The 27962-nt window shown below is 52.0% G+C and overlaps 1 protein-coding gene across 1 annotated transcript in view; it reads right to left on the minus strand.

The window, feature by feature from the left end:
* Positions 1–233: 233 nt before the first annotated feature.
* The window catches only part of TGFBI (transforming growth factor beta induced), a 33048-nt gene continuing 5319 nt past the window's right edge, over positions 234–27962 (minus strand). The window contains exons 3-17 of the mRNA XM_040240037.1: positions 18354–18418; positions 17002–17162; positions 16535–16699; positions 16159–16305; positions 13974–14115; positions 10684–10896; positions 9710–9847; positions 8969–9114; positions 8001–8137; positions 7038–7168; positions 4524–4648; positions 2941–3043; positions 2289–2368; positions 1328–1352; positions 234–869 (exon numbers count right to left, since the gene is read on the minus strand). Coding sequence (XP_040095971.1) covers positions 829–869; positions 1328–1352; positions 2289–2368; positions 2941–3043; positions 4524–4648; positions 7038–7168; positions 8001–8137; positions 8969–9114; positions 9710–9847; positions 10684–10896; positions 13974–14115; positions 16159–16305; positions 16535–16699; positions 17002–17162; positions 18354–18418 — 1819 coding nt within the window. The 3' untranslated portion in view covers positions 234–828. The remainder of the gene's footprint in view (positions 870–1327; positions 1353–2288; positions 2369–2940; positions 3044–4523; positions 4649–7037; positions 7169–8000; positions 8138–8968; positions 9115–9709; positions 9848–10683; positions 10897–13973; positions 14116–16158; positions 16306–16534; positions 16700–17001; positions 17163–18353; positions 18419–27962) is intronic.

Consider the following 27962-nt stretch of genomic DNA (forward strand, 5'->3'; position numbering starts at 1 on the left):
AAGAATAAGGATACTTAACGCTATGCTGAGTATTTTATAAGAACTATGTCCTTTCATTCTCACGGTGCACCTGTGAAGTCGATGCCGTGGTCACCCCCATGGACCATCCCTCAGGGCTTCTCACCTTGCTGCTCCTGGTGGAACTTCAGTGGGAGGAATGTCACAGCCCCGAGAGGCAGAATCCCCACCCTGTGAATACCCAGGCTGGCACACCGTTCCCATCCACGTACGTGTATGTTTCTGTGGTTTTATTATTACAAACACACCATGGCTCTGCCACACCTGGGGACTCCTGAGCTCTGCGTGCTCAGCGACCCTCTCTTTTCTAACTGGACAGGGTCACACAGAAGGGTCCAAGCCACATGGAGGCGCGAAAAACATTTGACAGAGCCATTCAACTCATAGCTTATAAGGATGCCATTTCTCCAACTGTGAAAGAGCTTTACAAACACCGCGCCACGTCGCCCTCGTGACGCTGGATGGCCTGATTCATGTTTTGTGAGCTTCAGAAACTTTGGCTCCCTTTTCCAGTGTACGTGGCACAGACAGGAAATTCCAACAGGTCCTTGCTGGAAGTCAACGTCAGGCCGTGACATCCAGGACTGCATTGCAGTGGGCTACCCGCCATGTTTAGGGGGCAAAAATGAGAAGTCTCTCTCTCTCCCTCCTCCCCCCACCCCCACCCTCCCAAGGCTCAGATCTCATTACGGTGTGACCCATGGGCATCAAAGTGTGATAATTTGGTTTCAAAAACATTCAGTCTCTTTGGCAAAATGAGAGAAAGTGGCAGGGAGCTGCTGAAATGCATTCCTCCTGCGGTCCTTTGCTCTAGTGCTTCATCCTCTCTAATAACCGCTGATAGACAGGGGCTGAAAAAGAGACATTGGACAGGTAAGAAAGGTGCAGACTCCCCACATCTGTCTAGGACACTGTCAGAGGACCAACAGCCTTCCTCTGCCACCCTCTCCTGCACAGAGCAGATGCTTTCTGGTTTGTAAAACTTCTGACCTTACTCAGTGATGATCGGAACTGAGGTATTCTCCATTTCCCAGCTTGGGACCATATCCTCACCATAGGCTCCTGCCAAGCCTCTGTGCAACATTCCCAGGTTCCCAAAGCCAAAAACTCATGTCAACCTTAAGAGGCTGGTACTCTTATCATCTCCATCTTATGGAGAAGGAAACCAGGGGTTCTGTGTCTGACCCCAAAGGCCGCGTTTTATGGCACCGTGATATTCTTTCTACAGACAGCAGATGGCAGGTTTAGGCCTGTTTCAGGGTAAGACTTACATAAGTCTATGAGACCGTCAAACCCAGACCAGACTTACCTAGTTTCACAGAGCTCTGCGTAGCCTGAAAGAAAACACAAGATGTCAAGGTTTCTAGCGGCAGTTACACCTACGCTTGTTCATGGCAGTGGCTTTGCCTATGGCCATCCTTACTCAGAAAAAACGAGGGGGTGAGGAAGAGGAAGGAGAATTGTGGAACTGCTGGGCCCTGTGGGGCCCCAGAGCCAGGCTTCCCCCCAGACCATCATCTGGGCCTTGGGGAGCTAGGCCCACACAGGGGTGGCAATCTCAAACAGGAACTCTGGGCCAAGAACCCTCCCCAGGGAGCACTAAGGAGAGCCCCCTCTGTCCAAACGTAAAGTGACATATTCCAGCTCCAGACCTTTGGGGTAAGGACCACCTTCTGCAGCCTTGCGTGTTAAAATACAAACTTGCTGCAACATACCCCATATTCCCAAGGGATTCCACCTGACCCAAAGCAGCAATGGAGCCTGCATGGGATCCCTGGACAAGATGGGGAGCAGGAGAAGCAGCACAGAAAGTCAGGGAGGCTCTGAGCGGGAGCTGGGGCTGAGGGAAAGAAGGCAGGTTCTTTGAGCTGGCCCAGAATCCAGAACCCACACCACTGCCCAGCAGAGCATGCTGGGCTGTGTCACGGAAGATGGAAGAATGGAGGCCCAGGCTCAGAGCAGGCCAGCCCACTATCAGGAAAATTCAGGATGGGCTGTCGTTCTTGGTCAGATGGATTCTCACCAGCTGCGGCTTCCCCACAGACAGAGGCTTGAAGGCCTGGGCTGTCACCCACAAAGGAAACAGGCTGCCTGGGTTTTTATTCCAAACTCCCCACAGGCCAGAGCTAAGGATAGTCCAATGGGAGTGGGGAGAAATGACGGGAGAGCCCTAGGCTGACAGCCAAAGGAGACAGGAGAGTCCCCACCACGGGCCCGAGCGCAGGACCCACAGCTCTTCAGGCCAGGGGCCCACGTAGCTGGCATCATACCCTGGAGAATGCAGATGCCTGTTTGAAGATTTCAAGTGCAGAGTCTGCAAGTTCATCGCCTCGTTCCTGAGGTCTGTTGGCTGCAGATAAAAGAAAAGGCAGCTTGGATGAGAGAGATATGATTAGCATGTCATTCATAACTGCCAGGACTGAGGGGCACTGTTGGGTTTTCTGGCTTACATCCTCAGATGAAGTCTGCCTTCATAATGTTCCTTAACTAGTGGAGGAATTTAGCCCGTGGGGAGAGAGCTCAAAGAAAGGGGAATGCACAAGTCAGGGAAGAGGCCGGGCTCCACTTGGTTGGCGGATAAGAGAGCTCAGCCGGGGCAGGATGCTGTAGGAGGCGTGTACTCTGCCCCACGTTCACAGCACCGGCATGTGAAAAACAACCGGGCTGTTTGCGTGGGGCTGGGACAGCAAGGCAAGTCAGCAGAGAGACGTCTCTCCTTCAGTTACTGGGGCAGCGCATCTGAGCCGAGAGCTTCTAAGGTGCTTTTCAACCAGCCCCAGCCCTGCTGCTCACGGATGCTCAGTCCGCGTGTTCCACATTCTCATCTTTGCCGACAGCAGTGTTTCTACTGAGCGCTAACAGCCATGCGCAGACACAGGCCAGTGGTAGGCTGAGTGGGGGTGTGGTCCTTTAGGGCCTTACCTGGAGGCTGCAGGACGCTGGAGATGGCATGGACCACGCCATTGGTGGCCATAATGTCCACCTCAGCAACAGGTTCCTTATTGACACTCACCACGTTGTTTTTCTGGGAGAAATAGAGACAATGATTGTTCAACGTGGAGCCAGTTTATCCCATCCATTCTTCAACCGAGCAAACCTTTATTGAGCATTTCTGGATGCCAGACCCTATGTGAATTGCTGAGAACACTCTGGTAACTGGAATAGACCCTGCCAGTGATAGATCACTGGTCTAGTGGGTACAATGTAGTTATTAATTTTAAACTTTTAATTTGGTGCCTGAGTATAGCCAATTAACAATGCCGCCATAGTTTCAAGTGAACAGGAAAGGGACTCGCCCATACACATACGTATCTATTCTCCAAACTCCCCACTCACCCAGGCTGCCACAACACTGAGCAGAGCTCCCTGTGCCGAACAGTAGGTCCTTGGGGTGGTGGTTTCAATTTAATCCCTTCTGTGGACTCAGCATGTTGCAACTCACAAATGCTCTTTTATATGCCTCCTTTAGTCCTCACAGCAGTGCAAAGTGAAGAGGAACATATTAAGGCCCCACCTGACGGAATGGGAACTCGAGAGAGGCCCAGTGCCACCTTTAAGCTGAGGAGGAGGACAGCTGGGGACAGAAGCCAGGTGTCCAGCTCTGGGGGCAGGGCTCTTTCCACTTTTCCTTCATGTCTGACTTCAGATTTTCTCACAGGGTAAATCTGTCTCAGGCTTTCCTAAAAGACCCACAAATCAGACCCAAGGGGGACAGGGGAAGTGAAGCCAGAGACCGACAGGACCCTGAGGCCCCAAAGCAGGTGCTGAGAGACTCTCAGACAGCCTGCAGAAGTCACAGGTCAGGCCATCCCTGCCCCCGCCTGCCTTCCCACGCTCCCGAGAGAAGCTGATGAGCACAGGCACGGCTGGAGGCGAGGTGAGAGGCATGAGGTGCAGAGGCTAAGCTGGCCGCATGCTGCGAGGTGCTCCGTCCACAGGCTGGGGCAGGGCGGGACGGTCAGTGGCCTTGCCCGGTGTAGGCAGGGAGGCCCCAGCAGCTTCACTTGGAGGTAGGGACCCTCTGAGGTGGCTCCAAAGGGGAATGGGTATCATCAACGTGCAGAGGGAGGGAAGGGGCACAGATCAAGTATCAGAAGAAAAGCCTCTTTTTTTTTTTTTTTCTTCTGGGCTGGTTTGGTTCATGGTACAGCTCAGTGAGGCCCTGGACTTGGGGGTGATGGAGTGGAAATGGATCCTTCAAGACATGTAAGTATTGCTTATCAGTTCCTTAAGGGGGGGTTATATTTAATAGCTTCTCTCAGATGCCAATCAGATGCTTTATTCCTCTGCAAATCTGGAAGTGCTTATTCATGTCTAAGCACAATCTCCCTTAATTTCTTCGGAAGACCCTTTTTTCTTTTCTTTTCTTTTCTGATAAAATGCACTCAGAGATTCAAGATGCACCTTAAACACAGTGTGTGTCTGATGCCATCCTAGGGATGAGCTGTGTCCTGGAGCCCCAGTGGCAGGGCACTGCCAGCCTTTTAAATGTTACACACACTCACTGAGCTGACTTCCAGCTTGTCGCCTTGGAGAGACTTCAGCCGCACCAGGGCCCCAATGCCTCCGCTGACCAGGATTTCATCGCCAACATGGTATTTCAGGATGTTGGCAAGCTCCTTGGCATTGCCTGTGGGTGTGTGGGGAAAGAAAGCAGAGTTAATCCTAAGGCTGGTAACTGTTGTGGTCAAGGAGGGCCCAGAGGAGAAGATGCAGGTGGTCACCCCTGTAAAAGAAAAACCCCTGCCCAGGTAATAAGCACTTATTGAGCACCTACTGTTTGCTCAGCCCTCTACCCCATCATTTCCATAATGATCAGGGGAACAAGTCATATGACCGTGGCCACGAAGCTACCTGTGCATTTGACGGGCTGCTAGGTTAAGTACACGCTTCTGAGATGCTGAGAAGGAGTTAATCCATACTCCTCTATGAGTGTGACTCATGTTTCCATGACTAAATAGTTGCTTGGAAAGCCAGGGGTCTTTCCAGCACCGGCATCTGAGACATTTCATCATCAGCATGGCTCCCAACAGTTATAACACAGTAGTGAAATGTTTACACATTCTGCCCTCAAATGCATATTCTGAGACGGCTGTTTCCTGAAGGGAGAACTTAAAAAGAGTCGACAGCTGCAGTCTGGAGGAGCTATGGAGCCGATGAGGTCAGGGCCGAGGGGGGTATCCCTCCACGGTGTCCCTCCTCATCACGTCTCAGCATTCTTTCCAGCCCACATCAGCTTCTCCACCAACTGGGGAAAGCAGCCAATTGCTCATAAAGGTGCACAGGCATTTCCCCAATTAAGCGTGGGAGGCAATTCTTAAAGCTGCCAGCTGCCCTTGCAGCTTCGTCATGGCCTCCCCAATACTCATATTACCAGCCAAGCGGCTGGATGCCCCCAAGGCTCATGGATGGCTATTTCCAGCATCTTGAAATTGAGAACAGAGAAAGCTTGAAAGCCCTGTGGGGAGTTCACTTGGTCATTGACGAATTCACATGAGTGCCATGGGATGGAGCCATCAGGTACCAAGCGATTTCCAAACACCCGCAACTTGGAGCTGACAAGTTACTCTTCCACAAAAATACAGCCTGGAGGTGCCAAGCTGAGTTGGCTCCTGGGGTGGGAGGGGTCTCCTTCTTTCGAGATCTTTAACATCTGGGTCCACCTCGGACACCTGGATGGGTGCCATCACCCCTCTGCCCGCTGGGGTCGAATCCTGCCTGCAAGCCTGGGGGAGGGCATGTTTGGGGAGCCTTGCCCAAGCCCTCCCTCAGCTCCTGTACAACTGAAAATGAAAGGCAAGCTGAGCAGGCTGGGCCACCTGGGGAATATTCCATTCCTGCCGAACAGAGAGAGGATGGAAAGTTTATGTTCAGAATGAACTCCTCTCTCCTCCGGAACACATGTCAGCACTGTAGACATAAGCATTCATTTAGCAGTAAAGAAAATTGAATGGGACACAAACTCAGTTCACAGCTGCCAGAGCTTTCTATTTTCCACTCAGGAGTGGGGGAGAGGGGTGGGTTATAGATGATGTGGGCCCCAAAGTTTGGCTGAGGTCCTTCTACCTCCTCCTCAGGCTCACCTTTCTGTGGTGGAGGGGAAGTCTGGTTCCCAGGCACACATCAGCGTACACACCGCAAGCCCACCTCACCTCCCATCATGGCCTTGATGCCGTTACTGATGTGGGATGGGTGCTCAACACCACAGGCAATGTTTATTTAATCCTCACAACACTCTAAGCAAGGTATTCTTACTACTCTTAATTTTCTAACGGGAAAACTGAGGCCCAGAGAGGCTAAGCAACTTGTTAGAGGTCACTTAGCTGGTAAATGCCAGAGCCAGGGTTTGACCTGCTTTTGGATAATCCAGGAGCCCAAGCTCTTAACTGCTAGGTTGTCTCTCAGACATCCCAACTCAACTGCTCAGGGCCCTGACTAGCTTCTTGGTAAAGCTTTCATCTCGAGGAGGGGTAGGTGGTGTAGGGCGATGGCTTCATGAGCAGGTTCTCGCAGATCCTCAGGGGAAGGATCATGCCCTGCTGATTGGGCTGGTTGTCATCTACCCTGAGTTCCTTTCCACTCTTCTCCATCTTGTTTGCTGCCCAGACAGGCTGACCGCCGTGAAATGCATCATTCAGGCTCCCTTGTCCTCATGCAACCAGCTGCCAGGAGATTGCTGAGGGGAGGCTGTGGCACCTAGAAGCCCCCTTGCCAGGCTCTGACCCCAGCAGCATGTGGCTCCAGTCGCTGTCCTGTGCCTCATCCTAGGGTCTGCTGGGTCATGCCCTCCCCTAGTCACCCTCTTCCTCAAGCACCCCCAGGTTGCGGTGATAAACATCAAAAGGTCTCATCACCCCTTTGTATCATCACCCTTTCCTGGTCCCTTAACCCTGCCCACACCTCTGCAAATCATCTTAAATTCCTTTCGGCCAAACTCTTTGCCAATGGTCTCCTGCTGGAATCCTGACCGACATGATTACTTTAGAAAAGTTGACAAATGCACTTAGGTGGGTCTTTACCCATGAGTTTGTTCAGTTCTCCACGGGGCAAGGCTTGGAAGGCTTCATTGGTGGGAGCGAAGACCGTGTAGACTCCTTCTCGGTTGAGGGTCTCGGTCAACCCTGCCGACTGGATGGCGGCCACCAGCATGCTGTGGATATGCACACGGAACACGTCACCCGCCAGTGGGCGCAGGGGGTCGTCATGTGCCCAAATCCCGCACCACTGTGGGCAGGTGGAGCCCAGAGCACTGGCATTCACACCCTTGCTGGGTTTTGTACAAACAGGAGCAATACCAGTCCGCATCTCCTCTCCATAAATGCCGAGCTCAGTGAAAAGCCGAAAGTCATCAGCCATAGGGGGAAGGAGGAAGGGAGAGGTCAGAGCAGGACTGACCTACAGACTGATCAAGCCACAAGGGCCCTGGCGGATGAGATTCTGGGGCTGGGGGTGTGGCAAAGGGTGGGTGGTCTCCCAGGTTCTTATGGAGGCGGCTGAACTTGGTGGCAGGAACCACTCGAAGTCAGGGCACCCAGTGGTGAGTGAACAGGTCAGAAATGGAGGGAGCAGGGCAAGGAATCAGAGCGTCGCGGGGAGTCTGGGAAGGAGAGGCCAGGAAACTGCCAGGGCCTGGAAGCTGACGCTTCACAGGGCAACTCATTACAGGCGCAGGGCCAGGCATGCTCGGCTTCCCTGGGACTTTCAAAGCAGAGTGGGAAGCTTTCCCTGAACTTGGGAATAAAAGTGCAGCCCCTCCCTGTTCCCATGGACTTGAAGATTACCCTCCAGAAGCAACCCTTCTCAACCCAAGCTTTCAAGGTGACCCTCATCCTTTCTGAATCCCTGGCCAGGGAGGTCATATCGGTGCACGGCCAGTGTTCATTAAACCTCCAAGGGTGGGAAGCTTGACAGACAACTGGCACCCAGCGTCCTGCCCTAGCATGACCACCTGGCAGAAATCCCCTGGGGATAGGACCAGTTACCTGAAGCGATTGTCTCCCTTCAGGACGTCCATGACAGTCCCCACTGGGGGGGTCAGCACCCGGTCCATGGTGAACAGGGTCCCGTGTCTCCCCCTCTTGTCATGGGCTGCGATGCAGCTATTCTCAATGCACAGGCTCTGTAAAAGGGGCAGAGAAAGGCCAGGTTACCCCCTGCCCAAAGCAGAGGCCTCCCGATTTGTTCAGGGTATATGCTGGTGGCTTCATCCACAGAGATCAGTGAATATATATGGGGTGCAGCCTTAAGACTAGGATAAAAGGATGTGCTTTCTCCAAGAAAGAAAAAAATAAAAATGGTGTTCCTTAAGGTAAGAAGAGCCATCGAGGCCCCAAGAAATTTACAGACAGAGCTAATAATGAGACTATTGTGTGAAGGAGAGGGCCATAGACTGTGATCAAATGAAGTGACAGAGTCTACTGATCTTAGCAAATGACAACCATCTTTAGCCAAACGGCGCAGACTGGTCCTGAGCAAGGGCTGTTGTACTGTACTTCCTGTTTGCTATGCCAGGGTAATAGGTGGGTTTGAAGAGAGAGAAGAAACAGCTGAAGAGAGAAGAGAAGCTTTTGGATCAAGGAGGGCTGTATGGTTAGTTCAAGTGAGTTCTCTTCACAAAACCTAAGAAGGATCCAAACCCTCCATACCTCCTCTCTTCGTTCATCACTCTGGGGTCAGGGTGGACAGCTGCTTACCCAGCCAGGCCAGTCAGATGTGCAATTCATTCCCAAAGGCCTCCACAAAAGGGGCTTAGACACTTTCGGCAAAACCTCATTTTGATACTTTGATATCAGATAGTCTTTCTAAAATTCCTTCCTTCCTTATTAGAAACAAGTTCTCAGGCAAGCTCCTACTTATTAAGCACTTTTTTTTTTTTCTTTAAACACTAATATAACTTCCATTGCTTGGAGCTGAGATAAAGAGAGAGCATGATTTAGGACCCAGAATTTACATTACGATAAACGAAAACTCTCAGTTTCTTGCCGCCCAGAGTGTCCAGGGTCTGTCCGTGGTACAGATACTTGGAGGCCAGCTGATCTTTAATCATGTGGTTCAGAAGCAAATTCTTCGTCTGGGCATTAATCGGAGGGGTTCCATCTGCAAGAGAAGGCGTGGTCAGGTCCAGAAACTGACTCTGGAAACGAAGAGAATCAGAGACCATGTGGCAGAAAGCCTGATCCCCCTTTTGGAAGTGGAGATTGAGAAATCCAGCAAGGCTGCCAATATTCCTTAACATCTGGCATCTTCTGAGAATTAAAAAAAGAAAAAAAAAGTTTGAGATCATCAAATGTGTTTGGAATTTTGCCCTAAGAGGAAAGGGAAGGCCTGGACACAATTTGGCCCTTCTTTGCCTTCCCCATGGCCGTAGTTCAGCTGTATCCTCACTATGACCTCCCAACTGTCACACTGGCAATCGACCTCTCAAAGAAAATGACAAGGGAGCACTCTGCTCTCCCGACAGACACACACTTCAGTTGTGAGGACCAGATCCCCACACGCATCCTCTGCTCTGCCAAACCAAAGAGCAGTGCCTCTTCACTTTCTGGTGAAGTCACATCTGCTTTCGGCTGAGCTGGGTGGAAGCACGAACGGTCCACGGGGAGCTATAAATCGGGCAGGGTGCCGCGGAGGTGACAGCAGACGGGCGGCTGCCCCCAGGGATACATGTGCCAGGCTGCCTTCCCCACGATACCTTTGAAGACAGAATTCATGGGGGCCAGGAGGGTCAACCGCTCATTTCCAGAGAGATGAGAGCTGAGGCCAGCTTGTCGGAAAAGGTCAACGGCTGTGGAAACATCGGAGTCTGCAGCCAACTCAAATAGCGTCTTGGCTACAAGGAAGGAGAAAGAGGGTTCAAAAGTTAAAAGTGCTGTTTTCATTTACCATTCACCCACCCCAGAGTATGACATACATCAGCAGGAATGTCATCTCTTGAGTCAACAACCCCTCTAAAACTCTGCTGGGGCACAGAAGGTTTGTGACATCAGGGGAATGGTCCCCCAGAAAACCTTGCTTGATGGGGAAGTGCAATGAGGCTCAGGTGGGCAGGGGGCCTCTGTCCCAGACCTTGGTCGGGGTCCTGTCTGCTGCTGGGGAGGAAGAAAGCACACGGTCTGTGCCATGGCTTCTGAAGAGCTGACAATGCCAGTGACCACACCCATGGAAAGCTTTCTTCTGGGTTGGTTTTTCCCCTGTGAAATCCTCTCACTTCTTAGGAGTGGAACTCCTTAGAAATCCAAGATGGCACAAAGATGCTGAATGGAACCCAAGCCAAAGTCCACTCGCTCTTTTCTCCCTGGGCCAGTGACCCTAGGATGCTTAAGCACAACTGAGAAAGCAAATGCTCTGAGGTCAGCAAATGGCCCTCCGTGCCCAACCAGAACAGGCAGAGCTTCTGAAAGGCTCCTGTGGTTGAGCCTCCCTAGATACCTTCCACGGCTCTCCCCTGCTCACAGGATAAAGCCTGGACTCCCAAGCCTGCAGCTCCAGATCCTTCACAATCTGGCAAAGCCTGCCAGGTGCCCAGGCCATCGCTCCTGGGATGCTGTGAGCCAGGTGCCAGCAGGGAACCAGCTCCCGAGATCCCGGAATTCCCCTAGCACACCACCAGGGGTGCCACAGGGCACAGCGGACCAGACGGCCCAGGGCCCCTGAGGCCTGGCTCACCTGAGTCGGGGATGAGCAGCTCGTCGATGAAGTGGATCACCCCGTTGGTGGCCAGGACGTCTTTGTTGGAGATGATGGGTTTCCCGTTGATTGTGAGCATGTCCCCGCTGCAGCCCACCTCCAGCGTGGTGCCCTCCAGAGTCTCCAAGGACAGCCCTGCCACAATGGCTTCGGCACACATGGCCGACTTCAGGATGTGGTTGTTGAGCAGGTCTGGGGGCCGAACAGGACACAGGTCAAGTCAGTGCCGCCCAGGCTGGCCTCAGGCGTCACCTCGCCGCCTGCCCACATCCAGGCTGGCCTCAGGCGTCACCTCGCCGCCTGCCCACATCCAGGCTGACCTCAGGCGTCACCTCGCCGCCTGCCCACAGCTGGGAGGATTCCATCATCTCTGAGGCTAACAATCAGATGAGCCTGGGGCACCACACGGGCTGGCTCCTTCTCCTCCTCACTTCCTAGCCTCGCCTCTAAAACTAGCCAGGGCTCTGTGGTCAGACTGCCTGAGTTCGAATCTCACCTCAGCCACTTAGCAGCTGTGGGACCCGGGGCGAGTCACTGAGTCTCTCTGAGTCTCAACGTCCTCACTGGTCAAGAGGAAGCATGCCCAGCATTCATCTCTTAGGGCTGGTGTAAGGATAACATGAAGCTGAATATGCCCAACAAATGCTAGCGATTATCTTCTTAGGTGGCGCTAGTGGTAAAGAACCCACCTGCAAAGGCAGGAGATGTAAGAGACATGGATCTGATCCCTGGGTTAGGAAGATCTGCTGGATGAGGGCATGGCAACCCACTCCAGTATTCTTGCCTGGAGAATTCTATGGACAGAGGAGCCTGACGGGCTGCAGTCCACAGGGTCGGATGTGATGGAAGCAACTTAGCACATAGCACACACCTGAACTTCAGGGTGAATTCTCTTATGTGTATCTGAACCACCCAGGTGGAAAACCTCAAATGTGTTTACCTTGGGATTTTTTTATCTACTGATCTTTCATAAAAATGAAGTGTGGTAGGAAAAGATGAAAAACTGTAGTATATGAAAGTTCTGAATCATCTGAAGATCTTGTTTTTGTTTGTTTGAACCCAATTCCCTGATGGCTCAGACAGTAAAGAGTCTGCCTTCAATGTGGAAGCCCTGGGTTTGATCCCTGGGTCACAAAGATCCCCAGGAGAAGGGCATGGCAACCCACCACAGTATTTCTGCCTGGAAAATCTCATGGACAGAGGAGCCTAGCAGGCTACAGTCCATGGAGTTGCAAAGAGTCAGACACGACTGAATGACAAACACAGACACCAGGGTCTGCTTAGTTGCTGTGATCTGTGAGAGGCTGGGGATGGTGATCAGTAAGCCGGTCTCTGCTGCCCCACTCACCCCACCCGTAAATCAAAAATAGAATCGTGCTTGTTCAAGTGCCGCTTTAGCGTTAGGGCAGGGGCTGGGCGTGCTGAGGCTACAAGGAGCAGTGGAGGGAGATGTGCCCAGCCCCTGCCAGGCAGAGCTTGTTCCGGGACTGAGGGTCACGGGGGCCCTCTGTCTTGTGTTCCCAACACAGAGGCAAGTTTCAATGTGTCCTAAGTGTGGGAACCAAAACCACACTGTCACACACAGGAGGAAGCTCTGAGACCCAGCACAAGTGTCAAAGGCCGTGAAGGCCAGCACAGACCTGCTTCAGCCAGTGGGGAAGACAAAGGACCACAAGACCGCTATGGGAATGAGGTCTTGGGGATTGAGTTTCTCCAGAAAGGAAGGGAAGGCTAGGGTGGGGTGGGGGCACATGATGAGAGGGTGAGCCAGGCCAAGGCTGGAAGCCAGTCTGCCAATGGGCACACCAACCCAGGGCCACTTCTCACCTGTCTGCTAACCCGGTAATAACCAGCCTTCTGTAAGGTGGACCAGGACTGCCTGCCTCCCCGCTTGCCACCACAGCCCCTTACATGGGCCCTGGCTTTGAGCAAACAGTTTCCTGAGTGGGAAAAGGCAGGAGTGCAACAGGGATAAACCTGGGGTGTTTCCTCACTTTATAAAAAGATGTTCTGATACTTACAAAAATAAAAAGGTGCTTGGTACAAAACATGTTTTAGGGGGAAAACGGTTCTAAATAAAAAGCTAAAAAGCTGCGCTGCACCCAAGCCCCCTCTCCTCGGAAGCCTGCAGGACCCTCAGGCTGCGGGAGCCACGCCACCCCACCCCACCCCCGCCATCCTCATCCTGTGACCTCGGGAGCGTCTTCACCACTGCACTCAGCACATCAGATCCCAGTGACCTGCTTTTAAGCCGTCACACCAACTAGGCTTAACCTTCCCTGACCTGGACCACATTCACTTTGGCAGCCTGGACTCCTGGCCCCACAAATGTCTGGACACAACAGCTCCCCATCTGTGCTTTCAGAAATGCACCCTTTTCCACCCCTATAGAGCTGCAAGGAGAATGTTTTACATTTATGGAGTGTCTGAAATGCATTAGGCATTTTATATAGCACATTTCAAAGGTGGGTTTAAATACATTCAAAAGAAGCGAAGTCATCCCTGGATCATATTTGGGAGGAGCAAGTGTGGTTGGAGGGTTGGGGTACACAGGGGACTGGGGGCCTACTTCCCTTTGCCGGGAACTCGGGGACCCACAGACAGCATCTCAGGAGTCCTGGAGTTGGGGTAGGGTGGCAGAGCCTGGCCTCCCCTTCTAACCTCCCACACAAGCTTGGTCCTCACTCTCCTCTGCTGCTGCTGCTGCTAAGTCGCTTCAGTCGTGTCCGACTCTGTGTGTTCCACCTAACTCACCAGCCTGAGAAGGTATGGAAGGATGAAGAATGAAGAGGAAGCAAAGAAGAATCAAGAGCTGACTGTTACTTGTTTTTAATTATAATTTTGGACTATCCCTGAGGCGCTTGGCCAGACACAGGAAGAGCTCAAGGGTCAGTCAGCATGATGATTCCATTTCAAGGATGCCAAGACAGGCCACCCCCTCCCCACACCTCCAAGCTGCTGCCCACACTGGCAGCCTCGCCCTGGCTTTGATCATCTGGGCCTTTAACTCTTCCTGACTCTGGCCAGACCTTACTTTGGACCTCCAGCAATGCATCCTTCCTCACCCTAGCTGTCCCCCTAGACAAGGCTGCTGGACTCCTTATTGGCCCCTCTGACCAGGGTTCTGCTGTGACCTCTGCGCAGACAGGGCCAGCCGGGAGCAATGGGACAGGATAGCAGGCAGCATGTCTACTTGGACAAGAACCAGCCTGGGGCTCAGTCTGGCTACTCTAATGAGGGAGCCACAGCAGCAGCCCAGGGGTGCTCACCTCTCAGGGCCTCTGGGTCCCCCAGGATCCGGTTCAGGGTCTCAGCAGGGATCTTCTCGAAGGCCTCATTGGTCGGGGCCAAGAGCGTGTACTGGCCGTCACCTTCGAGCAGGGTGTTGAGCCCTGACGCAGCCACGGCAGCCTGTGGGCAGGGAGCAAATGGTGCATTCCCTGAGGGCTCTGGGAATCTCCGCACACTAGAGGCACACGAGGTCTCACCAGTGCACCTCTGGAGGGCTCCTGGCTTTTGCAGAAGCCCCAGATGTAAAGACAAGCCGCACCGAGGCTCACTTCTTCCCGTCCCTCCAGTGAGCTCTGCCCACTCTAGTCATCCTTGGCTGCTGCCCTCTTTTCCTCCTTTCTAACCCTGGGCCTTGGCCCTGCAGCATTCCCTCTGCCCTCCCCTTGCTTTTCTGACTCCTATTCCTTCTTTGGGCTTTGACTGAAATGTCATTTCTCTAGATAGTCAGCTTGGCATTGCCCTCCATCCCTACCCCAGCCTGTCCTGCCTACTACCCCCTGATGAAAACAAGTACCTTTCTATTAGACACACTTGCACAGCTTGCTGTCCTCACGTTGCAATTCAGTCATTAGGTGATGATTATTTGTGTGAGCTCTGTGAACGTAAGGATGACATAGCCCCTTCTCTACAGAGCAACCAGATGGCTCTTCTAAAAGCATCCTACTGCTATCAGGATAAGCCACAGTCCTCGCTCAGTCTCCAAGGCCCCACAGGGTTTGGCCCCTCCAGCCTGGCCGCTACTACCTCACCTGTTGGCTCCCTAGTGCTCTTCACTCAGTCCTGCAGGCCTTCTCGCTCGCCCTGCTTCTGAGCCTTACCCCACCTCCCTTCTACTAACCTAGCTCTTGCCCCCATGTCTCGTATAACTGGCCATTCCCAATGTTCAGGCCTCAGCTCAAAAGTCACCTCTTCCAGACAGACCTTCCTGGACCAACTAGACCCTATGGGTCTCCCCTGCTCACCACTCACTGCCTGACTTCACAGCACTTAGCATCATCTGTGATGGCCTTGTCTGTTTCTTGTCTGTGTCCCCCAAGGACGTAAGTGCCAGTGAAGACAGAACTTTGACTTATTCTCCTCTATTCCTCTGAACACACTAGGGAAGTAGCAGGGGCTTAATGAGTACATGTCAGCAGAAGGAAAGATGAGTATTAAGGAGAGCCAAAGGGAAGAAGAAAGCAAGGAATATTTGCAAAACCTGAACACTAAGAGGAGGTTACTCAGTGGGGATCAGCCGCCACTAATCAAAAGCTGTGCCACCAAGTTTGTGGAAACAGCAGACCCCCAAACTTTGAGTGACCCAGAAGGAAGGCAGGGGAAGAGGGTGGACAGTGGGGTCCCCAGGAACCCCCAGAGCCTCCTCCTGAGTCTGCTCCAGCACCAGTCCAGCCTGGGGGTGTTTGTCTCTCTGTGTTGGAGATCTCCAGGGGAGGAACCACCCCACTCCCACTTGGCATCCTTTGTGGTCAGGAAGTTCTCCTTGAACCAGGGAAAAAACCCTGACGGGGCAGCCTGTGCTAACTTCCTCTGGGCAGCTGTGGCTAAGAGGAACGCCCGCCTGCCACCACTGTTGTTAGATAAATGCCTGCTGGGCAGGGGGGCCGGAGGAGCGTTCTGGGACCCAGAGCAGGCAGAAGCCAAGTCAGATGTCAGTTCCCAGGCTCCCATGTCTATATTCGTGGCCTCTCTGCTGATCTAGGCTCCAAGGAAACAGGGGGTATGAATGGAACAAGGCTCCCATGGTGGGGATGCGTGATCCAGAAGACCATGCAGCCTGAAAGGCCATTTCTCTAGGCCCACAGGTCAGCACCAGCATCCGGCAGGAGGAGCCTTCCCACTCCGGAGCACACAATGCAGACCCAGGCTGCGGAACTGCTGCAGCTACGACCTTGGAACTTTCCAGGGGAGTCAAGGAAAAGAAACTTTAAAGGGGAGAAGTCTGGCAGGGGAACGTTCCCAGCACAAGATTATGATGTCTTCCTATGGTGAACCTGACCGCCGGATTAGTGACTTCACCATGTTTATGGGCATTAGAGGAACTTGCTCCACGGTCACCTGAATGCCCATGAGCATAGAGACATCCTCCACCCCTCCCACAGAAGGTGGCCCTCATGGGAGGTGGTGTATCCCCAGGCCTCCCCTGGCCCCAGGGTGGTCCCTTACCCTCAGGGTCTCGAAGGTGTCCTCGATTTCAATGATCTGCTGGATGTTGTTGGTGACGGTGGAGATGACCTTATCAATGAGGTGCACCACACCATTGGTTGCGTGGTGGTCCGCTTTCAGCAGGCGGGCACAGTTGACGGTCACGATCTGCCCAGAAAAGGAGTGAGCGTGAGCGATTAACACCCTGGAGGCACAGCCTGTGAGCCCCAAGAAGGGAAACCACAGGGCAGAATGTGGAGAAGCAGGTGCAGGAGGCAGAGGACCGTCCACAGGTGACCCCACCTGCAGGACATGACCCCAGAAACCCGCCCACACATGCCCCAGATGAGGGCTCAGGGTGGGCATGGGGCAGAGTCGCGGAAGCAGGACTCCCTACCCCGTTGGGATAGTGGTGGATCTGGATGTTGGAATTCTGGTACATGGAGGTGAGGGCCATGCCGTGTTTCAGCTCGTCCGTGAGCACCCGTCTGTCCACCATGTGATAGCGGAGGGCGTTGAGCAGCTCGATGTTGACATTGCTCACCAGGGAGTCCAGCACTTCCTAAGAGGAGGGTCAGCATTGCCATGAGGGGCTGCAGGCCCCACACTCAGCAGATGGGTCCCTGCCACCCTGGGAAAGGTGCCCCGGGGACTCCCATTTCTCCAGAGCCCTCTCCTCTGTGAGCACTGAGACCTGTCTGGGCACTTAAGTGGATGGAGCATCGGGGGCCGCCTGGGGAGGCATAGTTTAAGCTCAAGTGCCATGGCTTTATCTGAGGGCTTAAGGAAGGTGTGTCCTGAGACCAGAGTCTCAGTAAGATGGTCCCCGGGATGAGAGCCCTGGGCATAAGGAGGTCATCTCACAGCTGGCAAAGAGGACCAGGCCTCGTTGCTGGGGGCAAAGATGGTGAAGCTGCCGGGTCCTTCCATTTCGGGCCTCAGCTTCTCCGTGCGGTCTGTGTACAGCTGAGTGGTGGTCGCACCGACGACTCCCAGGGTCTCGTACAGGTTAGAGAGCGGAAGGGCTGCAGAGGCAGGCAGATGGTAGAGCAGGTATGGCCTGCAGGACTTCCCCGGCCAGACCACACCCTTCCTCCTCTGAGCACACCCACTGGAGGAGGCCAGACACAGCCTGCTATGGGGAACCGGAGAGGCCAGGCACCTGCTTCTTAGAACAGCTCCACAGCCAAGGGCTTCCCTATGTGAGCTCAAGGGATCAGTCATTTTTAACTACAGCAGAGCAAAGCTTTTGTTCATAGGCAATCAGATAACACAGGTACAGAAACAGATAGCCCAATTACAAGCTAGTCTTAGGGACTTATCTAGTTGTTTTTGAAACTGGTTCCCTAATGGCTTCCACTGGAATGAAAGAGATCTCGGAAGTGCTTTGGGTATTTGCAAGTAATAGAATGTTACCTGAAATAGCCTGAAGCTCTGGAGGACCTTCCTCTCACACCCAGAGTTTCTCCTGTTCCTTTTAAAGGAGCTGAAACTAAGGCCCTGAGGCACCCCACCCCCTCCAGTTCCCTCTCTTCCCCATCCCACACCTCCTGCCTGTCCTGCTACTCAGCAGGAAGGCCATGGCCCCTGTCCATGCCACCCTCTTTGTGACCCTGGCACCAGCGAAATCACCCCCCATCTCTTAAACCTCAATCTCATACTCTCAACTAATGAACTAGCAAAGATTTCCAAGTTGAAAAAAAAAATCTTCCTTGCACAGTCCCCAGAGCTGTGCAGGACTAAACGAAGGATCTGATTTCACACAGGTGAATTCTCAGGTACCACACTGTTTGTGGGCCCAGATGGCCATTCGTGGTACCCTTGGCCGACTCTGGAAAAGCCAGCCTGCTATTCCCAGGTTCCGACAGTTAGGGGGGTGGCCTGATGTGCCCAGCCCAGCCGGAGGCCTGGCCTGCCCTGTCTGCTCTCCAGCAGGGCTGCTCAGCAATGCTAGATGTATTTAGAATCTCTTGCAGCCAGAAACAACAAAAGCAGGAGCCTGTGCCTGGTGTGGAGGGCACAGGCAGGTCAGGACCGGAGTCTGTTCCCCCAGCGTGTTAAGAAGGTCGGTTTGCACAGAAGGACAGCGTGGGAAACTTGCTGTTTCCAGCCTTCATTCTCTGGACCCCCATTCAGACTCTGCTGCCCCTCACGTGGGTGCTCCTCTCTCCCTCCCTCCTCCCCTCCACCTGCGCCAACAGGCAAGGCTTATTCACCTGCAGGACAGCCCTTCTCTCCTGGGACCTTCTCATATCCGGGACAGCACTCGTAGCTGATGACTCTGCAATGAAGACACGCACGTGTATTAGGCAGGGCTTCCCTCCCCTCTCATGTCATTGGTCCTCGCTCTGGGAAGGGACATGATGGGGTGAGCACATAGCCTGCTCCTGGACGAGATCACACGCTCGGTCATCTCTGTACCTCTCATTGGCAAGGAGCTTGTCACACCTCCTCAGCTTTGTATGTGGTACCAGTGATACTGTCACTCAGTCATGCACCTGGGATACAGCCAGGGGACTGTGGCAGCATATTCACAGTGGTATTAGTACACATCCTCACCTGAAACTTATCTCCAGCATAATTCATGAGGAACCCAAGGGGAAGAACTGCTGAGAGGCAGCAGGAAGGTGTAGGAGGAGCTCTGGAGCTTTCTGGTTCTGAGTCTGCCACTAACTAGCCAACCCAGGCCTCGCCAGCCAGTCCTGTCTCCTCTCTGGGCCTCAGTTTCCTCATCTGTAAGATGTAGACATGTACTGTGTGATGGTCATTGAACTAAATAGCCCATGAACTTCTAGCTCTCTGACTTAGTAACCAAGAAGGGTACCATATTTATGATCAAGTTTTATTCCATCTTCACGACCAAACTTTATAATAAAAACAAAGCTCTTTAAGATGCTTACTGTTTCCTTAAATAGAAACAAAATTTTAATCAATGAAAACCTTTATATGGTTTCAAAATCTACAAAGGATTCAGTAGTAAAGTGTTCCCCATCCCCCCTCATCCCTCAATCTTCCTTCCAGGAGGCAACTGATATTGCCAGTTTGCGAGATTCTTTGTATTTGGATGAACAAGACTGGCAGTTTATAGTTTTAAACTTTGATGTCACCTGATATTAAATCTTAGACCAGAACATCATGGCTTACTCACCACCTTCTGGAGGTCTGAAACGTAAAGCTTCAGTCAACCCAACATCCCAGGGAAACCCAAAAGACCAAAGATTTCAAAGAACAACACAAGGAAGTGTTCCAAGAAAGACTAGCTTCGCATCAAAACGCCCTGTCCCATCGAAGGCCACTCCTGCACCAACGCTGTGAGCACAGCCTCTTCCTTGGCAACCCTGGGACATGAAGCCAACAGCCATGTCCAGCCACTTCCTTTCTTGCCCATTTGTCTTTCAGGACAGGAGAGAACACAGCCTTGAATCACAGCAGGTTTACTACAGAACTGCTCACCACGGCCTCTCACAGGCTGTTTAAAGGCATTATAGATAGAAGAGAAGCAGGCAGATGGGGCAGAAGTTTGGGCTTTGTGGGTAGGAGGGAACAGGTGCTGCTCTCCATGAGCCGGGAAATTCTGCTCTCACTAATTCCATTGGAGTTGTCTCGGGGAAGCCCTGGGAGACATGTGAAGATGAAGCTGGGTTCATCTGTCATCCAGGGGGCTGTCTCAGAGACAGACTAGGATACTCAGGCTGCCAGGGAGCTACAGATGTCACTGTGCCAGAAACAAGCCCCTACGACATTTCTGAGGAGTGACATCACGCGCACTCTTCTCTGCCCTTCTTTCTCCATCCTTCTGACTCCTTCTTCCCCACTTTTCTCTTAGCCCTCCTCCCATCCCATTCCTCTTGAACCTTTCAGCCCTGCTTAAAAGGGTGAAACAGGCTGGTGGTCTCAGGACTGATCTCGACTGACTCACAGTTTTATTTTTGGAAACCAGTCGTCATCTGCAGCAAAAGTGAGATCTGACTGCCTTTCAAAGGCAACTAGGATTAGGAGACTAGGCTTGTCGTCTATCAGTAACTCGCAGGGTGGCCTTGAAAGTGCATTTCTCTCTCTGGGTCTCAGTCTCCTGATTTACAAAAGAAGGTGAAGCCAAACTAGATGATCTCCAAGGTTCCTTAAATCTCACACTCACAATTCCAGCCAATGCGGTAATTTCTAGGGAGCGGAAAAGCACTCTTTCAAGGAAGGAGAGTGTCTGCCAGCGTCTCATAGTTAAACGCAGGCAGAGCCACAAGCCTCAAGCCCACAGGCCTGGGGACACGCATGCGTGGACTCTCAGGCTTTGTCTGATAAATACCGGGGCTCTGTGGTGGGGCCTGAGGAAGTGGGATGGGGTCAAGTCTCACAAAGCTTAGTTTCTTTCTCAAAGTGCCTGGGTGACGCTCCTTGGAGTTGGAGTCTTCTCCTCAAAGTACTCCGCATCTCTGGGATCCCCTGAGTGCGTGGAGCTGACACTGCATGCCTTGCACCTTCAGTCATGCTGGTCAAAGACTCTCTCTCCACCGTGTCAGCATCGGGGTTCCATCCTAAAACTCCATCGGAGAGCTCAGTGGCTCACCGGGATTTCACTGAGGACGACAGAAAACCAGCTCCCCAAGAGTAAACTCACCGGTGGCCACATACATGTGGAGGGGAAGGAGGGGTGACGATGACAGGAGAAATGGAGGCTGCCAGACAGGTGGGGGAGCAGGGACATCTCAGCATGAGGAGGAAGTGAGGGATGGAGTCAGAAAGCTGCAAATGTTTTGGGGGTGAAGGCGCTTCCAAGGCTTCTGGCTGGGGAGGGTCAGATCTAGGATTCTCCTCGCATTTCACCAAGTCAAGACCCTTCTCTGACAGTGCACATATTTGGGGGGAAGTGGACTGACTGCAAAAGTCTAACATTAAAAGGACACTGGGGGTCTCTCCGATGTGATGAAAGCTAACCCCTGGCAGCACTCACTGCCTCTCCTCTCCAGGTGGGCTTTCTGGACATGGGGGACACCAACCCCCCGCCCCCACAGCCAAAGGCTGTCTCCTGGTTAGCCCAGTGTGGGTGGCTCCTGCCAGGACACCTTCTGACCGTCTCCTAATCCTCTCATGCTGCTGGCCTCTCCCTCCTCTTCCTGAGTGCTACCCATAGCCTGGCATCCCCAGCACTTTCTGGGTGCACGAGGTGAGCAAGCCTCTCACCTCAGCCTAGTGGCCTCCTGGGTTGAAACACCTCCAGAGCTGGCCGGTTCCCTGCTTGACCATCCCAATAACACAAGCTCTTAGAACCAGCCCGCCTGGCCACGGAGAGGAAGAGGGCAGCTGGAAACTGCAGCCCAAGAAGACAGCCCATTGAGACGATCCTGACCAAATCTTTCAGGACTGGCACACCCTCTTCTCAGCCCCGTGTGTCACCTTCCTGGGGCTCTGGCCCTGGGGACACACACGCTGTGGACACACACGCTGTGCTGTGGGAGACGGGGCTGGAGTAGTCACACAGCTGTGGGTCTGAGGGTGAGTGCAGGAAAGCGTGAGAGCCGCAGGGAGCCCCCATCCATGTCTCCCCAGTTCCCTGGCTTTCCTGCATAGAGGGGACCAATCTACTGGTCTCTGACTTGAATCTTATCAGCAAAAGCTGCTTTGACTAAAGACTCCTGGCTTATCCTTGGCCTGACACAGTCCAATAAGCAGAAACTTCAGAAAAAGAACATCCTCTAGGGCAATAAGACACGAATTTTCTTGTTCCAACTTCTCACGTCAGAAGACCAATTTGAGGAATAAAATCAGAGAAGGTGCATGACTTAGAAGGGAATTTGAGGGAGGTAGCGGGTGGGGGGACAAAAAGTAGTGCCAATCCAAGGTCTAAGAGTTGAAATAGAGTTTGAGAGCTCTCCTCCATTCCCCTCGAAAGTTTTACTCACAACTGGATAAAGACAGAAGCATTATTTTTTCTGTCCTCAGAATAACTGTCCAAGGAGTTAACATAATAAGTTAAAACAATCACTCTCCCCCAAGCATGCTGCACAGTTTTGGCGGCTGGGATGGCTGTAAACGCCCAAGGACTGACGAAACTCTGAAACAGTGGAATAGGAATGAGGCCTGAGAGCCAGCTTCCTGTCACCGAAGGTAAACCATCCAGCACATCATGATTTCCGAGGGAATCGCAGAGCAAATGCAGACTGAGGTCGTCTAGACGTGCGCCTGCCTGGACGGGGGTTCGTTTTCTGCACTCGACTGAGCTCTCTTAAGCCTCCCAGGAGAAAATCAAACTCTTGAACTCCTGGTAAGAAAGGATTTGTTTTAACCTGCTGTCCAGCAACAAAGACTCTACTATCACCCTATTTACCAGGGTCCAGATGGTGAGTGATGAGATGGAGCCGCTGGAAAATACACTTACATATTTGGAGACAATCTGTTTGTATGTGGCATGTGAGGGTCTTTGGGGGGATCCTGGATGCTGGCTGTGTCTCTTCAGCGCCCATGTTCTCCATCTGATTAGAGAGGGAGCACCCTTGCAACAGGGGTTCAGAATGACTGCCAAGCTGGGGGTGAGCAACCAGGAAAAGGTTGCTGGCTCTGGGCCAGAGGGCCTCTGCGAACCCCAAGGAGGCCTCCTCTTCTCTGCTGAAGAAAGAGACCAGATGACCCAGGTCCTCTAGGGCTGCTCACTTGACACCAACACCAGCTGCTGTGCTCACTTCTCCTTGGGGGCAGCATCTCCACGGTGCTGGGCCACCTCCACCTGCCAGCAGGTGACTTAGGCTTTCTGAGCCACAGTCTTCCCCTCTGTAAATGGGCTAATGATCACACTGACCTTAAAGGGTGACTGTGAGAATCAACAAGCTAACCTATGAAAAACACTTATCAGATGCTTGCTACTTACTAGGCTCTCAGTTGTTGAGCTCCTTCTTAAAAAATCCCAGGTATAAACTTTAAAATTAGGTTAATAACTTCATTGAAAGCCATGCTCAGCATGAAACCACTGATCAAATCACATGTAATAAATAAGTTCCCCATAACACAGCTATCTAAGTTAATAGATAGGGCCCATCTGGAGAATCCCATGGACAGAGGAGCCTGGTGGGCTACATACAGTCCATGGGGTTGCAAAGAATCAGACACAACTGAGTGACTAAGCACATTGCGGTTCTAACAAATTATCACAAGTTTAGTGACATGACTTAAAACCACAAAAATGTATTATCCTATAATTCTGGATAATGGTATCAAAAGCTGGCCTTATGAGGCTAAAATCAAAGGCTGTATTCCTTCCCAAGATTCTAGGGAAGAATCTATTTTTGTCTTCTCCACATCTGAGAGGATGCCTACAGTTCTTGACTTGTGGTTACACCACTCCAACTTCAATTTTCATTGTCACATCGCCTTCCCTGACTTTCACTCGCCTGCTTTCATTGCATAAGGACCCTTATTATTATATTAGTCTCATTAGATAATTCAGGATAATCTGCCTCCCGCCACACCCCCACCCAGTGCCTTCAGTTAATCAGATCTGTAAAGTCTCTTTTCCCTTGTAAGGTAACATCTTCACACATTCAGGGTGAGGATGTAGTCAGTATTAGTGTGACATCATTCTGCCTACCATGGGGCCTTACCCAAATGGTACATGGACTCACGTACATACTCAAGAGAACAAGGTTTAAAGACCCTGATGCTGGGAAAGATTGAAGGCAGGAGGAGAAGGGGATGACAGAGGATGAGATGGTTGGATGGCATCTCTGACTCAATGAACATGAGTTTGAGCAAACTCTGGGAGATGGTGAAGGACAGAAAACCCTGGCATGCTGTAGTCCATGGAGTCACAAAGAGTCAGACACGACTGAACAAGAACAACAAAGCTGCTGCTAGAATGGGATAGAACCATCAGGAAACCCTGCACAGTAGAGGCATTTAGTAAAACCCTGGTGTTTGGTGTATGTCAAATCTCAGTTATTTCAGAGCAGGCTGGCCATGGGGATCCAGGGGACTGCACAGGGGACAGGAAGCAGGGAGGAGGTGCTGCTGTGGGTCTGGGGGACAGCTTGCCATCCCTAGATGGCTTCTCACCATCCTCTTGTTTTTCCTTTTGGGACCAAGGTTGTGGGATACAGGAAGGCAAGGAAAGGAAGGGTCTTGCTCAGCTTCATCACAGATGTCCCTGGGTGCCCCACACAAATGAGATCTATAGGAAATAGCTCTGCTGTTTTCTATAGAACTGATGGAAAAGTTAGACCATACGCTGGCTGGGTTCAGTAGAAGTGAAATGCCTAAGCCTGAACACAGTATTGAAGAAGTGTTAATATTTCAGCCTTTGGGCAAAGCCATGCTTGCTACTGGGGAAACGGGAGTGTCCTGCCAGCTCATCTTGGCTCTAGAGAATGGCTACTGCTGCCTGTGAATGATGCCGCTTGTGACGCAGCGGCAAGCTTTTGGAGTGGAGAATGGCCACCCCCACCTGCTGGCTCCTGTGCTGGCCCTCCCCGCGCCACGTTGAGGATGCCTGGGCTCCTGCTGTGATTATCACATCTCCATGATGTCAGCTCTGACTTGGCTGTTAAACGGGCCTCCCTTTCAGGGGGCTTTATACAAAGGTGGCCTGTTGGGCTTCCTGAGCACCATTTCCTGCACCATTGCTTCAGCTGCTGGACATAAAAATGTTACGGTTACTGATCAGATGGAGACCCGAAATCACCCTCTTTGCTTGATGAGCTGCCGTATCACACTGGTGCTCTTTAGCATCTGTCATAAAATGAGTTTCTAAGTAATAAAATTCACTTGCATCACTGAAGAGGGGCCCACTGGTAACTACTTCCTGTAATAAAACCCATGCATCAGGCTTGACAAGTAGCTCCAGGACTCTTTTGGGACAACGCAGACAAGCTATTGTCTGCAGACGATGGATGCAGTAGCCTGACAGGCGTGCTGAGCGCACACTGTGACTATGCCCCTCCCTCCTCTGTTGGAGGTGAAGTCAGGGCCTCCCAGCGGCAGACACTTGGCTCCAGGCTCCTGGGTCCCTGTGTGACCTGAAATGGCAAAGTCTTCACGCCTTGATCCTGTACTTAGTGCTACTTATCTGTGTCCAAGTTTACGTTCTCCTGTGGGTCTGGGGTCCCCTGGGGACCTGTGCAACCCGTTTCCTATGACACTTGGCTCCCTTTCATGCCAACACACACCCCTGGCTCCAGCCTTGCCCCTGAGAAAATTCCCACTGCCCAGGCTGGCCCCATGCTGAGATGGCCCTCTTTGCTCCAACCACCACCGTGCTTCCCATTTCACAGTTTGGTCCTCAGCCAGGTAAATGTACCATAGGGCCCATTCTCACCAGGATGACATCATCGGCAGCCCACACAGCCCTCTCTCCTCCCCTGCTGACCACCTATGGGCACTGAATTCCCAGGATGGCAGCTTCTTCATGGGTTTCAGTCCTGGGGCACAAGCAAATGGTGAGGTTGCTTCTTCTCAGCTCTCTCGGGGACAACAGAGAGGAGCCCCTCCACTTCCCCTTTCCCTCCCCAAGTTCTCTGGCCGTTCCCCCAGTCAGCTTCACCTTCCTGCTGCTGCACGTGATGTTCCAGGGAGGGACCTTCTTATCCTGGATCATAAGGTTTTTTAAATCAACTCATGATTTTCTATACCCATTTCCTCTTTTTAAAGCTGCCCAAAGCAACAGGACGTTGTAGGTTCAGATTATCCCCTGTGGGTTTGTAAGATCCGCTCTACAGATGGGACTGGGCCCTGGGCCCCACTCTGCACTCTGATTTCCCCACCCATGCCTACCATCTATTCTCCCTGCTGCAGTGCCTGGGCTCCCCCATGCTCTATGGTGCTGCATCAGCATGTCTTCAAGAACGTGATGTCCTGTCATCAAGAACATTCGGCCAACACACAGCTGTGCTGCCTGTGCCCATCCTGACACATCAGTGGAGAAGGAGGTAGGTACCAAGAGTCAATCAGCCAAGGCGACTCAGAGCAGCATCAGCCGGGGAATGCTGAAAATGTCCCCAAGCTACTGTTAACTGGTCAGGCAAATGTTTCAACACAGGGCCATGCTGAAATACCTTGGCCAATGCCAGCCCACTGTAAGCTTGACCTTACAAGTGGCTCCCATTTTTAGGGAAACCAGAACCAACAAAACGGTAGCATCTTAAAACCCAGGGCTCTGGTCATCTTCCAAGATGCAATTATGTGGGGCCTGGCTCTGTGTTTAATTGTTTATTTTAGTTGATAAATACCCACATGGGAAAAGTAAAAAGGCACTGAAAATTTTTTTTAACTTGGGTACCAGAGAAGGACACATGGCATATAATTTGCATAATCTCTTCTTGTCCACAATAGCAAGAATTCTGGCTGGGGGTTTGTTCCCTCCTTAAATCTGGGAGGTGGATCCTCTTAGCTCACTTAACTCTTGGCTTTGGGGCTGGGCTTGGTCAAGCAGGGAACCAACTGTCATTGCCCTGCCCTTGACAGGCTCATGAGATGCTACTGGTCTTGCCCCACCTCTGCCTGATCCACAATTTCCCTGATCCATACTAGGATTGACAATTGTGTTAGGACACAATCAGTGTCACAAGTTGGGATATTTATTTCCACATGCATTTCACGGAGAGAGTGTTTTCCCTTCCTTCAGTTAGAGGAGACATTTGCTTCCAAAGCGAGTCACAAGCAATACGTTTTAAAACCCCTAATATGGGAAAGGGTTCAAGATAGTGGCTCAGCATCTCTTAATCCTCTTATTACACAGACAAGAGGAAGGCCAGGTCCTCACAAGTGTCTCAGGGAGCTCTGCACAGCACAGTTTTCCATCTGTAGGAGAGAGCCAGCTTTGTGATCTTTTGATGGTTGGTGCCAAAACAGATTAGGTTTCCCTGGAATTCTGTCAGAACACGCAGCCTGCAGGGCAGTCATGGTGAACGCCACCGTGCTGCTCATGATGCTAGAGGCACCAGAAAGCTCTACTGTAACCACAGGGGGCCACAACCCCTGGCATCTCACTTCTGTTTATGCAGCTGAGATTTGCAAACAACAGCAAGTAGCATTTACTGAGCACGTCCTATGTGCCGGCCTCCAAATTTAGCCTCTTCTATGTATTATTTCATTCAGTCCTCAGAACAATCCCATAAGGTAGTCCTACTGTTATACTCACTTTATGGATGAGGCAATTGAGGGTTCCAAAGGTGAAGCCAACTGCCCAGGTAGGTGGCAGAGCCAACCTTTGAATCAGAGTCTGAGCCTGTGTTCTTAATATGCTATGCTGCCTCATTATGTGCATATCTCTAGGCACTCTCAGTCTTTTTGGGGGTATTTACTCTGAAATGCTAGTGGTAAATAACCCATCTGCCAATGCAGGAGACATAAGAGATATGGCTTTGATCCCTGTGTCTAGACCCCTTGGAGGAGGGCATGGTAACCCACTCCAGTATTCTTGCCTGGAGAATCCCTAGGACAGAGAAGCCTGGTGGGCTTCAGTCCACAGGGTTGCATAGCGTCGGACATGATTGAAGCGACTTAGCATGCACACACTTTGAAATGCAGAGCCGGAACTCTGTATAAGTTCACCAACGGGTTTTCTTTCCCAGAGTCAGAGGCTGGTGGCTTCTACACTGAATCATTGTATTTGTATCATTTAGTGAGGATTAAGAAGTGCACTCACACACAGTTTCTTGCAATCCCAAGTCGGCCCTAAAAAACATATCCAAGTCTTGTCAGGCGCCTTAAAAGTGTAAAACAAAAAATCGGCCAGCTTACTGAAAATGCCACTCCCAAGCACATAGTTCTCTGACATGTGTACACACGCATCTTCGTGGCTCTGCACACAGTGCCACCTTCCAAAAGGCTGGCCCATGCCTGGG

The sequence above is a fragment of the Oryx dammah genome, unplaced genomic scaffold (genome assembly GCF_014754425.2).
Source record: "Oryx dammah isolate SB20612 unplaced genomic scaffold, SCBI_Odam_1.1 HiC_scaffold_5, whole genome shotgun sequence".
NCBI classification, from domain to species: Eukaryota; Metazoa; Chordata; class Mammalia; order Artiodactyla; family Bovidae; genus Oryx; species Oryx dammah.